Here is a 16,037-nt window from a genome sequence, read left to right on the forward strand (position 1 = left end):
GGCGTCAAACAAAATTATTAGAAATGAAAAACGAATTTTTAAGAAAAATCGACAGGGGGTAGGTGCCTAAATTTTTTGACCAAAATGAAAAATTTCAAATCGTTCTAAAAATAATATTTTTATCTAGGGGGGTCAATTTCAATCATTTTTGGTCAATAGACATACCCCCGAAATCCTACCCACTTTCTAGAAAAAAATTCGAGAAGATGTGAAATTTTTCGACAAAATTAAAACATTTCGAATCGTTCTAAAAAAATTATTTTCAGTTGCAGGGGTCGATTACAATCATTTTTGGTGAATAGACATACCTTCGAAATCCTAACCATTTTCGAGAAAAAAATTCGAGTAGATGGACAAATTGCCCTTCTACAGACGGAACTTCGAACGTTAATAACTTTTTAACGGAGCCTCAATCAACAAATTGGTATTCTTGATTTTCGTCTTATTTTGGCCTCCAGAATCTTCCATTAAAATTTTTCCCAGGGGTGGCCGAACACCCTTTATATATATGTATATAATTCCAGATCGAGCCTCGATAAATTTTCCAATCTGCATTGAACATTGCCTAACACTCCTGTCACGATCGCTTCAATTTAAAAAATTCAGTAATCAAAATAATCATACAGAAAAATTTGTCGAACGAAGTATTTCCCAAATGCACGAGGAACTTGAACTCCAAATAAAACTTTTATTTTAATTAATAAAGATATTACTACCCGCAGATTTTAATGGAATCGTCGAAGATTAATAATGGGAATAAAGTATACTTCGCGGCACAACTGGCGGCGTCCGGTCTATCATTTCCCGATAAATTACTCGTACTCTCGGTGTTTCATTTGCAAAGCGATCTCTTCTTAACGAACCTGCATCGTAACTGCGTAGCGAGAAATGACACGCGTAGAACGTCGACAAAATATGATTGCCAAAGAAGAAAAATGATAGATACGTGACTGCGGTCGATAAAATGCGCGCGAATAAGTGGAGCTCTTAACGCTGGCCGTAAAACTAAAATAAATTAAGTACGAATATTATGTGAATTCTACTGGCGCCAGACTGGAGGCACTGTAACGATCAAAATTCTTTCAGACTAATATCGAAGATATAGACTGTCTAATATTTTGCGCGCGTTTAAGAATGTATAACTTTGCCCGCGATCGTTAAGCGTCATTCCTAAGTATAAAATATTTCCCTTCGTGCAGATAAAGTTCCCCCAGACACGTTATTGCCGGTGAAAGACATTGAGCGTACGTTCGTGAAATTCCGATTGTTATTTAATAAGTGTCGCGTACCGTTAGCCCGTTTTACCGATCAAGTTTTACGCCGACGATTACTCAAAAACTTAACGAAAATTATTTCAAAGGAGCTGTGAAACTCGTTAACTCTAATATCAATCATCGATCGTTAATGCTAAGCGATTAAATTAATGAACACACGACGTTCTAATAATTTATTACACGATAACGTTTCCTTAAAACTTAAAGTCGAATTGTAGCGACAATTTTGTGTCGTCTGTGTAAAAATGCGATAAAATATGAAAGGAAAGGAAAAAACAATTTCACCATAGTTTTCACAACGCACAACCACAGAAATACGCGGTAAAAAAAAAAAAAAAAAAAAAAAAAATACTGATGGAAATGAAAAATTATCGACACCGAACGCGAGTACCGATCCATCGATAACGGTTTCTCGTATTCGATCGCGTATCTCAAATTTGATATGGTAATCACGCTCGCGTCTTTTAAATCTTCGACACCGTTAAGGAAGAAATACTGCAAATCTGCAACGCGTTGACGAATCGACTCACTCAACCTGTTCGCGACGTATCGATAAATTATTCAACGTGTACGATCTTTTTGAAGCTTCGCGATCGAACGTTTATTTAGTTTTTTTCTCTCGAGTCGAATCCGTGAAACAAAAAGAAGATGGCTTCCTTCATTTTCTTAACTCAAACAGTTTTACGAGTAGAATACAACGCTTTAATAGTTTCGGAATACTTTACACACGTGCATAAATATTGATGCCTGAAAAATTGCATTCAGACGGGTTAATCGAGTTTCAGCTTATTCGTTGATCGTGAATCTACGTGACTCCATCACGCAACGCTGAATAATAAATACTGACTCGCACAAAATTAGTCGCTATTTTTCTCAAATACGACGGCCTCGCGTGACGATTACTTGATAACAAATTCACTCATTTTCTTCCAAAAAAGCATTCCGTACAAAATGCTTCACCGATTGTTTACGTCAACGCCATTAAACCTCGTTACCTTCGTTACTAACCCAACGTAAGAGAATCGAACTGTCTTTAGAAAAGAAATGTTTTTATAATTCGTTCACATTACTCCCAAAATAAATAAATAATTCTTCGTTCGTTCTTGCGTGGCTTTCAATAAATATGTTTAAGGAATTCGTGCGTTACGATTTATTTAAAAGTGAAGCAATTTAAGAAACTGAATCTTGAAAAATGTTGTCTTTCATTCTCTCCAGTCTCGAAACGAATATGCTGTGGAAAACTTATTAACCGTAAAGAAATGAATTTCTATCGTACGAAACTTGTGTTCTCGAAGTTAGCTTGCATTCTACGAGACTTTCGTCCTTTTCTTACTGAACGAGTGACGTAAAAATGTAAATTTCTCAAACTCGTGGAAGGTCGAGGTCTACGTAAACGAGTTCTTTTCGTGTGAAATTACCTTTAGAAATTATCCTGGACGGTACCGGACGCTCCAAGAGGAAGAGAACTCCCGGATTCCAGCTGGCTGAGAAACTTTAAAAATAAATAAACAAGCAAACCCCCGAAGAATCAGTGATCAAGCATTCTCGTTTTACAATTCTTCGACGGGCTGGAATCTCGTTGTTTCTCGAGCAAACTCCTGGCTCTGTACTCGTGTCACGGTCACGTTACCAGAATCAGGCTGACGATCACGCTAAACAGTCGTGCGACGTCCGTTGAATTTTCAAAAAAAAACTCGCCTATGCACCGTATAATAAACGCGATCGTGATTAATTCTGCGAGTGTTGCCGCAAACGGTTTACACGCGTCCTATGTTCTTTGGGCTCTAAGATTCAATGTGTCCGATCTACGCTCGTCGAGTGATAACAAGTACATCGCTACGCCACAGAACAACTAACTTCAAAGTCCCTCGAAGATCGCGAACCGCGTCCATGCGACGATATCGACGCTTTCGCGATCGAACGGTTCGCCTAACGGAACACCGACAACGCATATTCAGATGTCGAGGTGATCGAGCCACTGCAATTTATTTTGTTTTGTTAAATATTCTTTTAACGAGTCTTCTTAATCTTTCTGACGAACGTTTTTTTCACGCTTCGTTTATAAGAATCGTTACTCCAAGTGAAACGTTAATAATAAATAGACACCCAGTGGCTCCAGGGTCCAATAAACGCGATCTGCGACCGCGAAAGCGTAGATTCGTCTCGATTCGCCCAGCTTTCCACGCTCAGTTCCTCCGCGAACGGAGAAAAGAATACTGATCCGCCCTTAATCTAGCTTATCCCGTATCGAGAATTAATGGCCGTGCCTTTCGAAATGCATCCCGCTGTAGGAAGCGCGACGTGTCCGGTTTTGCGTCGTTCTTTGTCCTCAAGATCCCCCAGAAGTCTCGCGTGTTCGATAATTCTGGCTCGAAAATCGCGAGACGCTTCGTGGATTCCCCTAAACAGTCGATACATAGACAGAGAGAGAGAAGTGAGACATAGAAAGATCTACGACTTATCTTGCAGCGAGGTGGATCGACCGATCTCGATCGATCGCGCGCTACGATAACGCCAGGGAACGATGCGTCTGGCCGTTGTACGATAAGGACTCCGATTCGGCGTCCTCGAATCTCGCGTCCTCGTCCGCCAGATCGACGCCATAGTTGCTCGATGTGTTGTCCTCCTCTGGAACAAACGGACAACCGAGGGATCGTTATTAAATCAACCCGCGGTACGGTAACTTTCGAGTTTCTTCGGCGATCGCATCGCTTCGATCTGCGAATCGACCGCGAACGCGATCCTATCTTGCTCTCGATGGTCGCGAAGAGTGGCGAACGCGAATCGTGTTTGCCTCCGTCGACCAGCGCACGATTCGATAAAATAACGAACCCTGTCAACTTGATTATTTTAATTTCTTGGCCCCTCCCACCACCCCTCTCCCGCGACCAAGATAAGTGCGCTCGATTTAGATAGTGACCCGGCCATCGAAGCGTTTAATTCGTTTCATTAATTTCATTATTAACATTCTAGCTGGCACGCCTGGTACCCAGAATAACCTGTTATGTGGATGCTAGGAAATCGTAGAACGAACTCCGGAAATTCAATGGTCGGTGCACGGGAAAGTAAATTGCAACTTAATATTGCTAAGTGTCGTGTCGTGCAGTTCAGTCGTTTCAACCCCCTTCTTGTAAGATATTATTCGTCTTCGTTTTTTTTTAAATATAAATTATTATTCCGAAGGGTAGCATCTCAGTCTACGTTGATACAGTTTAATTTAAAAATCCTCGAGGACCCCGCGTTCCTATTTACAATAATTAACTGATTAAATATTTACCACCGAAACCATTTAATCGTATCTGAAAAGTAAGTATACGAATGAGTTACTCGATTGGAATTGCAAATGAAGTTGAATAATTACAATTTAGATACGATAATTACAATTAGTGCGTGGAAATAAAGGATAGAAATGCATGATCTGGTTAGTCAACATGTCGTCGTTGACGAGAGTCGCAGAAAACCGGGCGAGATTTCATGAATCTCGTTGAAACTCGAGCTCGGAAGCCATTCATAGATCACAAAGTTAATAATTTCGCGGTCTTAATTTCTCCTTTTGAGAAAATACGCGTTCTTTTCTTGTATACGCGTGCTCTGTGAATTACTGTATGTTCTCGGAGGATATTTCTTTACTTTGCGCTGATGAGGGTTAGATTTGTAGTCACAACGCGCGCGTAAATAAATTAGGACGTTGAAACGTGACTGGAGTGAGCGCCAACCAGATTCTCCATCACCCGTAAAAAGATACTGTTTGCGCATACGCCATGAAATACTCTATCTTCTCGTGTTATAACGTGAGGAAAAAATAGTACACGGATTTTTCTATTATCATTCGGGGAGAAAATCATTCGTGAAACAAACTCTAATTTATGAATATAAGACAACTAGTCAAGAAGTAACAAGAAGCAAAGGAAACATAGTACTTTACGTGAAGAGAAATTTCCTTAATAGTGCTCACTACTGATGCTTTTATCTTAATTGAAAATCGAGTGACGCTTGAGATTCAATATTTATTTTTCAGGACTACTTTAAACAGATTTATTCTTCATAATTCAATTTCGAATTTGTCTCGTTGCTGAACGTTCAGGTTCTACTGTACACATGTAATTTAATATTATAGTAGTACACAATATACACGTTTAAAATTATAAATTATGAACTTACCAATTTGTTTTTCTTCTCGATTTTAATTTCGTCGTGTTTTAAACGCGCCTATTAGTACTTACAAGATGATGATCGAGTTTTCAATTTGCAGTGATAAAGAGGGAGTAAGAAAATTATTAATATCTGTTCGTGTAAACCGTAATACACGTGTTTCTTAATTTTATCGCGGGAGATTATAAATGCCGTCCGTGTAATATATTATTTATTATCGAAAGAACTTATATCGCGCGTCTTGAATATAAATGATAACATTAAATGCGCGTTGCAGAATTCAATTTATCTGTACACGGGTTTAGCGCAAACGCAAACGTTGCACCGTTACTCTGTCTTTATGGTTTACTGCGTATAGACAATAAAACTATTCAAAAGCTTCTGTTCGGGAACGTGTTACAATCTCTTTTATAATTTGCGTAACAGTGAACTGTCATTGTATCGTTTCCTGATGTAATTACGATACACGCGCGCTTTGCAGCATAAAAGGATCTCGCGTTCGATCGCGTTCGAACCCATTATAATTCAGAGAAAGGCACGCATTCTGCGTATTATTGTTCGAGGAGACGGTTATCGGAAATATATGCAGAATATATCGTACGTTTCATCGAAAATTTTCTAGAGACAGCCTGAATAAATTTTTCGTGTCAAAACAGTAAAAATTAGCATAGTTCCGTTGTTAGCGTAAATATACGTGGCAAGTAAAACGCTCTAGCGGTTTCCATAAATTCTATTCGCGTTGTATACGTTGAGATCTACGGGGACTGTAAACTTAGTAGGAAAATGGTTAATTTAGAGTGCTATAAATCGATGCATAAAGCTTCTTATTTCTGCGCGACGTGCAACAGGTTTCTACGTCTATACAAACGCGCAGAGCCGGAGAAAAGAAAGTCTTAGCATGCGGATCTATATTTTTTTAATGCGATGAAACACTCCCTAAAATTATTCTATTCTTGTATCGGAGAATTCTATTTAATTTTTCAAAAATATTTACCCCTTTTCTTCAAGTATCAAACGAAGTACGCGCTTCTTCGTTCTCGATAGTTTTTAATACAGATACAGAATAAATAAATCAAAGTACAAAGATGTTTTTTCAAACCTTAAAGAGGAGGAATGTACTGGATTGGCTCGACAAATTCGCTTCTTAATCTTTCCACAGTCAGTGTATGGTCGGGACACCCACTTATGTACGAAACAATCACGAAATTATTTCAAGTAAAGATCGTACGAAAACACTGAACAATACGTTGGCCAAAATTAAAAAAGAGAAAATTTGTCACACGTTTGTGAGCGAAGCGTGCAAGTATTTACGCGCGGTAGCGTATTCGCGAGCATGCTTCTACCCTCGTCCAGCCGGGTGTCCAACTGGTATAAAACGCTCGATGGCGTCCGCGGGATAACGCCTGGGGGAACGTGGCGAGTGGTACGCGACGCGTTTCAGCAAATTCGTTAAGTCCCCGGGCGTTCCCATGGCCGTCGAAACGCGACAATGGTAGGAAGCGTATGAGAAATGAGATTGTACGCGGCGAGAAACGACCCGCAAGCGGAACTCTAGAATTCCACGGCTAGTTCTCCGGCGAGTTTTCGCGATTGACTGTGTTTAACGGTCGAGACAAGCGAGCGCGTGGGCGCGTATATTCTCAGAGGCGACTCGAACAAGGCGAATTCCACGCTGGATTACGACGATCGCTCGCTCCGCGGACGGCTCCATGAATGGTCCACGCCTCCGAAAGAAAAAGATAAATGACCAGACGGCGTATTCCGCTTTATCACCGTATGGGAAACGCTCTGCGGACCCACGAACGTCGTCGATTCCGTGCTAAACGCGAGATCGGATCGAAATGGAAGCGTCGACCGACACGCTGTTACTGTTCCGGGGGGTGAACGTTGGGTTTGCTATCGAAAACGGTCAGACTCTTTTCTCAGACGAGGTTTATAAACGATAATAAACGACAAAACGACTAAACGACAAAAATAAAAAGACTAATATCTATAAACGATGGGTTATTATAGCTTGAAATATTCGCGAAGATACATACATTGCGATACTATCGTTTTTTATTGAATTTACTATTTTGTAATTGAAAATGGTGCTTAAAAATTGATTTTTATATAAATCCAGATAGGAATTTTTAATTTTAACGAGGCCGTACGAATCAATGACAAATTGCGGATATGCCAGTTTCCAATTTGAGGGGTTTGATATGTTGAAAATATTTTGCATACGCGTTATTTCAATGGTTAAATATATCACGACTTTTAGTTTGAACGCAGATGATAGCGTCGAAAGTATTCCAACGCAGATATTATAAGAGACAAAGATCTTTACAACGAGGAAACTGTTCAAAGATCAGTAAAATCCTGCACGAGCTGTCGCATCCCATAGATAAATAAGATCCAAAGACTATCTTCGTTTCCTAGACGAATTGTCGAAGCATAGAACAGGACTTGTTTGAGAGGCTGCAACTTCCAAACAGGATTATATCTGACATGTTTATCTAAATATTTTTTGTCGCTCTCGAGTCCTGAATCTATCTCTAGAATACTTCACGCGCAGGTATAAACTTTATAGTACAGAGCAATATTTCTCACGTCTATCCATATGAAATGGATGCTTCCCATATAGTTTTACTCTCGTTAAAAACACATAAAATAATATCTTCGTTTATAAAACATTCGTGAAAATAATTTGCATTATGCGATTTATCGTAAACATTCCTACTCTTTGACTTTAGGATCGATCGAGTACAAGTTTTATGCAAATGAAATGGAAGCTTTGCAAAGGATTACCTCTTAAATATTCCTAAATATCGTGGCCATTTCCGAGCATGGAGTCAAAGTTGACCCCCTGATCGAAACAAGGATTACTAAATATTATTCCTTTATCTTAATATTTTTTTTTCGCTATGTTGGTCGAGGCTAATTCCAAGAAATAAAATTTCCTGGCGATTTTTAGCCTGAAAACGAGATCGCTAGCGGCCGAGGGAGGATGGGATTCGTTCGATAAGCGAATGGTCGAACTTATGCACCTTATTTATTCAAGCAGTTTCGCCGACAACGAACAGCATTCATTGACTACGAGAGTATCTAGGTAATCGCGTGTCGAGGACTTACCGATGTAAAGAGGAGAGGTGTCGTAGGCGTTGCAGGGGCCGGCGTGTCGCGTCTCGAGGACAAAGCCGGTAACGCAGGCGTCCTTGACGATGTGACACCAACTGGGATAGGTGATATTGTTGGTGGCGCACAACATGGTCGCCGATGGATCTCGATCACGGTGTGTCCGATTCCGGACGCGCTCCCGCTTCCGGGGACAACGATAGGTACAGGTCACGCAACGTGGTCGGCCCGACTTCATCTCCGACAGACACGTCTGCCCCTCGCGACAACGAATCGTAGTACAGTCTGCGTTCTCTATAAAGAAAAAAATCGATTCCACGTGGTTAACACCTGCTTCGTACGATCGAATCATCCTTTCGACGATCCTTCCATTTTACACACGCGTCTACTTCAGAGCTGGGTTTCTCAGTAAGAGTTTTCTCTCGTCGTTAAGGATTTAACATTTTATTTGAGCAGATAGGTAAATAAGAAATTGTAATATTGCCCACAGTTCAAACTGCATTATATTCTAAAATTATTTCGATGGCAATCGAGGACTGTTATTTTGTAATTTTTCGCGAAGCAATTAGCATCGTTTAACTATGAATCTTGTATAATTTTACGTCCGACGTTCATTGATGTATTAAGTATTCCTGGAAAGATACATCACACTTATGTAAATGAACCAAATTTACAAATGATGTCTCTATTTATCATTCTCTAAAGAATATCGTAGCGGAATTTCTCGAGGGACCATCGTTCGTAGATCGCATTCGACGTTCCTTCGTGAATGACACTTCGTTCTAAAATTGAAGGAAACTGTCTTGAAATAGGGGTGCGTGAATTTCTGTTCGGTTTGTAACCGCCGTTGATTATTTATCCCCGCGTGGATGACCGTAGCACGAATTGCGTAACGTTTCATCGGGTCGCGTACTGGCCGAATGAAAAATGAGCAATACATTACGCGATCCCTGCCCCCTCCGTGAGAAGTGGGCCATTGACCCAAGTAGGTGTAACGACATATTATTGCAGTAATCGCGTCTGCGAACGAGTCACCGTACGAAACTACCGAGCGGACGAAGATAGAGCGCGTCTAATTCGACGATTGAACCTGTCTCTTCGTTTCTGCCTCGTCACAGTAGCCTTCTACCCGTCGTATAGTCGCTGCCTTTCATTACCATTCGTTATTATATAACGCACGCGTTCCTCGCGATGCCACGCAGACGATGAATTTACATTCGTGACGCTTCGCGCTCGTTTTTCCGCGGTGAGGCTAATTCATTCAGACTTACTGCGGCGCGTCTGGTACACCGAGCGAACCTGACTTCGCGTTTCTCGTACCGACTTCACGTAGCCTTCAATGGGAGAATGAAGTAACCGCACGAATATTGATACTCTCTGCCAAACGAGTGACGTCTATTTTCAAGTTTCATTCACGGTGCGAACTCCATTATCCGGATATCTCGTACGAATTACCACTGACAAGCCCGGGACAGACGTGTCCTTAAAATGAAAAAGAAAAATTAATTTCAAATAAAAAAAACAATCGACAGAAAGCCTTGTTTAAACATTTTTTAAATTGTCGCTCTTGGTCCCCCCAGCAAAATGTCGTGTAACGTATCCTTAAAAAAAAATTCATTCTAAAAGTCTCGTTTAAATGTTTTTCAAATTGATGCTCTTGATCCCCCCCAGCAATATGCCGTGTAACGTGTCCTTTGATGAAGCACCTAATTTTAGAAAATTTATTTGAGGAAAATAGAGCGAAGAGTGAATCCTGACCCTGAATACATAAGCTCGTACGACCCCCGTTTATGTATTATTAAATTTTACAAGCACGGATCTAAATCGTAAAATGGAGTTTAAACGTCTCGCGCTGGCGCGAACTGTTTGGATGCTTTCGCGCGAAACGCGCAACCGTCAAAGCGTCGAGCTTTCGTTTTGTAAACGATTCGTGCACCATGCGCCACGGTTAAACGTTTAACGACACGTTTTTAGTTTATCGAGCATCGTCAAAGGTATATTTGTTTGTTGGCTGGATGTCCGATACGCATAATGGCGGGCGTAAGTCTGCGCTAGGGTACTTAGCGGTTGTAGTTGTAGTCTATGTTCGTCGCGCTACGCGGCTCTACTAGATTAATATTAAGTGATTCACGCTCCGTAATGCGATCCCTGTTGTTAGACACGATGCTTAGACTACGCACGTACTTTTATAATATGGAAGACCGCTCGATGCTTGATCTCACTGCTTGTTATACGGACTAGCGTTACGTTATTACACACCGAGAGACATCTGCTTAGCCGGAGCAATTGAATTTATTAAGACACATTACGCAAATTGTAGTATGGAGAGCATTATACTAATGAGAATACAGCGTTACATCTTTGTTAGAAGATTGCGCGTAGATATGGATCGAAGATATCCTTTGTCAAATTTTCGCCATCTCTCGAATTATTGTTTACGCGTATAATATTACATAAACCCGATTAAATTTGTGTCGATGTACAAGTTATATGAAATCGAATTACCAAATAGCAGTTTTTTAAATTTTATATGAAATATTTAAGCAAATAGCCATTATCTATTGTACAATTTGACAAACATTTTGCTGACGTGTAAATTACACACGTGTGTGCAAAGAAAGTTCTATCTTCATTCGAGTATAAATAGAAGATTACACAGCTTTCTCTTACGTTAAGATGTTTAGACCAGCGTTCAAATTTGCACACATTTCTATTCTAATAATTTCTTTCCTATCGTTCGTTCGAGATATTTTCAAACTCCAAAGTAGGAAATGTCATTCATTTTTCTCTGAAGCTTCGAATAATAACATTTTTTAATTTCCTGTTGGGATCTTGAAGTTCCCAATTTTTTAAGGCAATTGTTTAGTAGCAAACTGTTATAATTTATCGTTTCTAGTAGCATATATATTATGCAAAGAGTGCTATCGTTAAAGCTGCACCTTTAAATTAATACTTTCGCCGAGTATCGTGGAACACGTGTACTTTCACACGCTACATAGATACCAAGGTAATCATGTCAGCTTGCATGTTTCCGTAGTCCAATCAGCAACTATATTGTATCAATGCTACACTAGGTTGAATGACCAATGACCCTCGTACACAGCGTTGCATAACATTACATTCTGTTTGTTAGTCATTACGTATCAAATGATACGATAAATTGCAGCAATCCCTCGCGTTGGACATTTAAGACGAATCATTCACGATATTTGTATTATGTAATGACGCAGACGTAAAAAAAACGAGGAAGTTCATCAAGCGTATTTATAGTTATTTACTGTAGACTCTTTTATAAGATAACAAATTAAGACGTGCAATTCTTGGAGTAAGTAATCACCAAAAGTATTTTATTTCTTTTCATTGCACGTAGATTAACACAAGTCTCGAATTGGGACTCGCAATGAGGATTTCAGTAAAGAAGATTAAAGTCAATATTTCAATATTTATCAATATGTAAACGATTTTACAGCGAGGGAAAAGTATTTAAGCTTTGAAGTCGCTTTAGTCTTTTATCATAGACAAGATTCCATTTCATAGACTAAATTAATCATTCTGTTCCAGTAAAATACACGAACGCGCGGTCGTAAAATGTTTTATTACACGGTTATAATTGACAGCTTACATCGTCGATTCAGGAACAACAAATTTATTATTATAAATACGACGGGGCTTAACCGTTATTCGACGAATGTAAGATCGTGTCTTTTACAGAAGGAACAACGTTGGAACACCCATCACTAATTTGAACGTTGCGTTTTAATATCAAACATTACCATACAACTTATGAATAAAACATTTCCTGACATGGGTTCGTATAAATTCTTTTCGTATGATCGACTTCATTAATACAATATATACATTTGACAGCATACTTATTCGACACACTGTACGAGTCACTCGTGTTACCAGAACAGAAAGCCGTAGATCATTCTGAGGTGATTGATTTGTGAATCGAACGTTTCAGACATACTTTTCTCACTACTGTACGATTCTTAATCATTTCAATCTTTCTTCCCAAGCCGTTCTGTATTTCGTAACTTACTCGAGATAGAAATTTGCACTTGTAGATAGAAAAAGCAATGTGATTTTAAAATTATATCGGATTATCTTCACTTGGTACAGATATGAAAATTCCAACAAACCTTTTTAAATTCTTTTATAATAACAGAGTTAAAGAGAATTGCTTATCGTTCGTAAAATATGAGGAATGATAGTTTATTTATTTTCCACGATAATAATCAATGATTAATAGAAATTGAATATTACATAATTACACTTACGATTTCGACTATTATTAGATATCAAAGTGAAACTATGGAATGTAATTTTGATGAAATCATTTATTATCCAGCGATTAGTCAAATTCTGTCCACGACAAACGCGATCCACGAGTCTCGGTCACGAGTTCGTCAAATACATCACATTGATTTCCCGTCTAACAAGTAAGTAAATACTGCAACACGTCACACGTAACGCTTCAATAGAGCCGTAAATTTTAGAAGAACGAAAGACGTCTTCGACGTGCACGGTCTGTTTGCAAATCCGCGATGTAACACGGCTATGATTTATGATTCATATGTTTGACGGGGGTCACGCAAGATGGAATGCACGCAGCTAGCCATTACGTATACGTATAAGCGTTGTGGTTTACGACTGGGCATATGTTCGTAAGGCACGTGCTCGTTAAAGAGAATTACGCTCAGTCTTTCGAGCATTTCATTGTCTTATTCGAGCACTTATTTATTCCAGATATGGTGCAACGCGTACTGTACGCTATCGAGTCATATCTTATTCATTTAATTTCTCGAATAATCTTTTGTCTTTGGAAAATAGTTCTTCAAGTATTACGAAATTTCAAATTTTAGTCACTTAATTAAAAACTATTCTGTTAATTCTTTTATTTACACGTTGAATTTGATCAAATTTTCCAGCACCAAAACCAATGTCTTTTAAATATTCATGACGTTTCGATTATTAACGCTCGAACGAATGCACCGATGTATCGAACGCATCGACGTGATTTGAATTACAATGACTATGTTAATCTGGATTTCCTTAATGTATTTCTGCTCGGCGTTGTTCCAACAAGTTATAAATAGCACACGATCACAACAATTCATTACTCGCGACGATGGAAACATAAAATTAATAAAAAAAAAACTCCCAGGAAGCACGAAGAAACAAGTGACAATGAATATTAAGCGGGTAAATTAAAGAAGAAGTAATAGCCTCTTACCAAACGAATTCTTTCGGGCAAAATTTATTTGTTTTACTCCATAAATTAAGCGTAATTTACGGTGGTGCGCTTTACACGCCTACGCGGGCAGCGCGTATGATTTAAAACAGTGCGCATGCTCGAGGGTTAAAATCGTATTCTGCAAAACCACTCGAGCAAAAAGCATTCTCGCGGCATTAACTCCTTGTAACCTAAATTCTTTCATCCCTTTGCAAAACCATTGGTGCCCTCTTTTTTTTTTACGTGCATTCGCATTAATCCGTCTCGGTGAAAAAGAATGGAAATCGAGCGCTGCGAAATACTCGCGCCATTATTATCTAATCGCGTAATTGCGTTCGAGTTTCGAACTTGGAATTTAATTCACGAGTTACGTTTCGCTAGATACTTTAAATATTTTTAATTTTTAACTTGGCCAAAGGTTCATTCAATTCATAAGAGAAAGGCTTCTTTATTAAATAACAATATAAATTTAGTTTTATAGAAGAATTCAAATCTGTATTATCAATATTTACTAATGAATTTGAGTATTCATCAAGATTTTTTATTACAACTAATCAAGTATTTTTCTAAATATTCATTTTTAATTAGTAAGTTTTACATCGTTTTAGAACACGACTGTTTATCGAAAGTTACACAGGGGAATTATATCAGAAGCACGACGTTAAAAAATATATCGATAGGTCTGTCACATAATTAACCCGGATAAGTGATAAATCGAGCGACCTCGTGCACCTTGAAACACTCCGTACGGACGCGCGCGTCGATTGTAATTAATGAGATGCCGTTATTGATGGTCTAAAGGAAACGTGGCGAAGATCAAAGCACATCCTTTTCGGAACTCGTTTTACCAGTCGTAACAAAGCAGTGGATAGAACCGTTGCTCGGATCTACGGCTAGGGTTCTCTCTTAAAGACCAGATATAATTAATTAGTAACGGCATTAAATGGACGCGTCAGCGGGAACCAGTTTTTTAGCCCTGCAATCGACGATCTAGAATAAGAACTCTCTCTTACTTCTTGTACCTACGTTATATTTGTTCTCGAAATACTTTGTTTATTACGCTGTCTTTTTCCTTCCATTGTCAACAGATTACCGCACAAATGGCACAAAATTCAAATCTTACGCGAGTCTGGGGACACTCTTTAGTTCCGATAAATGGTACATTCTTTTATGGTACGTTTGGACGCCTAGCAGTCCCGAATTTGTCGCTCGAAAGCGGCTGTTACCGAACGGTGGTTCTATTCGCCGCGTCCGACAGAAACGTATTTCGCCGGCGGGCCATTATCCGGTTGGTCGTAATTTATCGACGCGCGTTGCAGACGGACAATGTCCCTTGCGTCATCGTGACAGAAGCGAAGCGTGCAAAAACCGTGCGCGCTGGCGGCATCGACGCGCGAGAAAACCGCGGCGATGTGTGTCGGAGCTATTAGCAGCGAGTAAAAAGAAATAAGCAAATTACTTAACGCCCCGTGCTGGCGAGAGAAGATGGCACCGCGCGCACGAGAGGTCCGTGAATATTAAAGAATTCGGACCGCGGTTGGACGGGGGGAGGCGAAACGAGAGGGGCCGGGAAAAGCTCGTACGTGTTCCGCGGCGCATATCACCGTGTGCATATTTACAGACACCGTGCACTTTCGCGCCTCGAATCCTCGAGAGAGACGATTATTTGCATCGCGACACCTCCTCGCTAAGCCGGCTGGTTTATTTACTTATTTACTTCCCTGTCCTTCGGTGTGTACCCGTTCCTCTCGGTTGTCCCGTACCCTTTTTCTTTGTACCGACTCGAGAGGAGGAGAGTTTTTGCCTTTCGACCCGGCACGAGTGGCCCCCGACGACTCGCTGAAAGGACGATGCTCGAAAAGTGGCCATTTTTGGCGCCTGGCGAACTGTCTTCTCGCGAAGACAGCGTTTTCGAACACCACCGTTAGCACGAGTGCCTTAAACAGACCAACCCTTGCGGCGTACTGATAGGAACTAAAACTCAATCACGATCGTCATTCGCTGTCCGCGAGCCTGGCTCGTGATGTTTACGTTTGGGCCAAAACCTTCATCGCGAGTCAGACTCGTTCAAGTACGGGAAGGGATTAACAGGGTGCAAACCGCGAAAGAAATATTTTATTCGTTCTAATTTATTTATGAATTTTTTTAATCGATATTTCTATGTAAAAATATGGAATAACGAACCAAAGACAAAAAGGGGGGACATTCTCTTCGTCGCGTTTCGTTTCTAGCGTCCTTCGACGTCCACCAGCGATTTA

The 16,037-nt window shown here is 39.9% G+C and overlaps 1 protein-coding gene across 1 annotated transcript in view; it reads right to left on the reverse strand.

The window, feature by feature from the left end:
- Positions 1-3,360: 3,360 nt before the first annotated feature.
- The window catches only part of LOC143349826 (follistatin-A-like), a 65,075-nt gene continuing 52,398 nt past the window's right edge, over positions 3,361-16,037 (reverse strand). Inside the window, exons 6-7 of the mRNA XM_076781392.1 lie at positions 8,541-8,837; positions 3,361-3,902 (exon numbers count right to left, since the gene is read on the reverse strand). Of these exons, the coding sequence (XP_076637507.1) occupies positions 3,778-3,902; positions 8,541-8,837 (422 nt within the window). The 3' untranslated portion in view covers positions 3,361-3,777. The remainder of the gene's footprint in view (positions 3,903-8,540; positions 8,838-16,037) is intronic.

Source organism: Colletes latitarsis, chromosome 14 (genome assembly GCF_051014445.1).
Source record: "Colletes latitarsis isolate SP2378_abdomen chromosome 14, iyColLati1, whole genome shotgun sequence".
In the NCBI taxonomy this organism is placed as follows: Eukaryota; Metazoa; Arthropoda; class Insecta; order Hymenoptera; family Colletidae; genus Colletes; species Colletes latitarsis.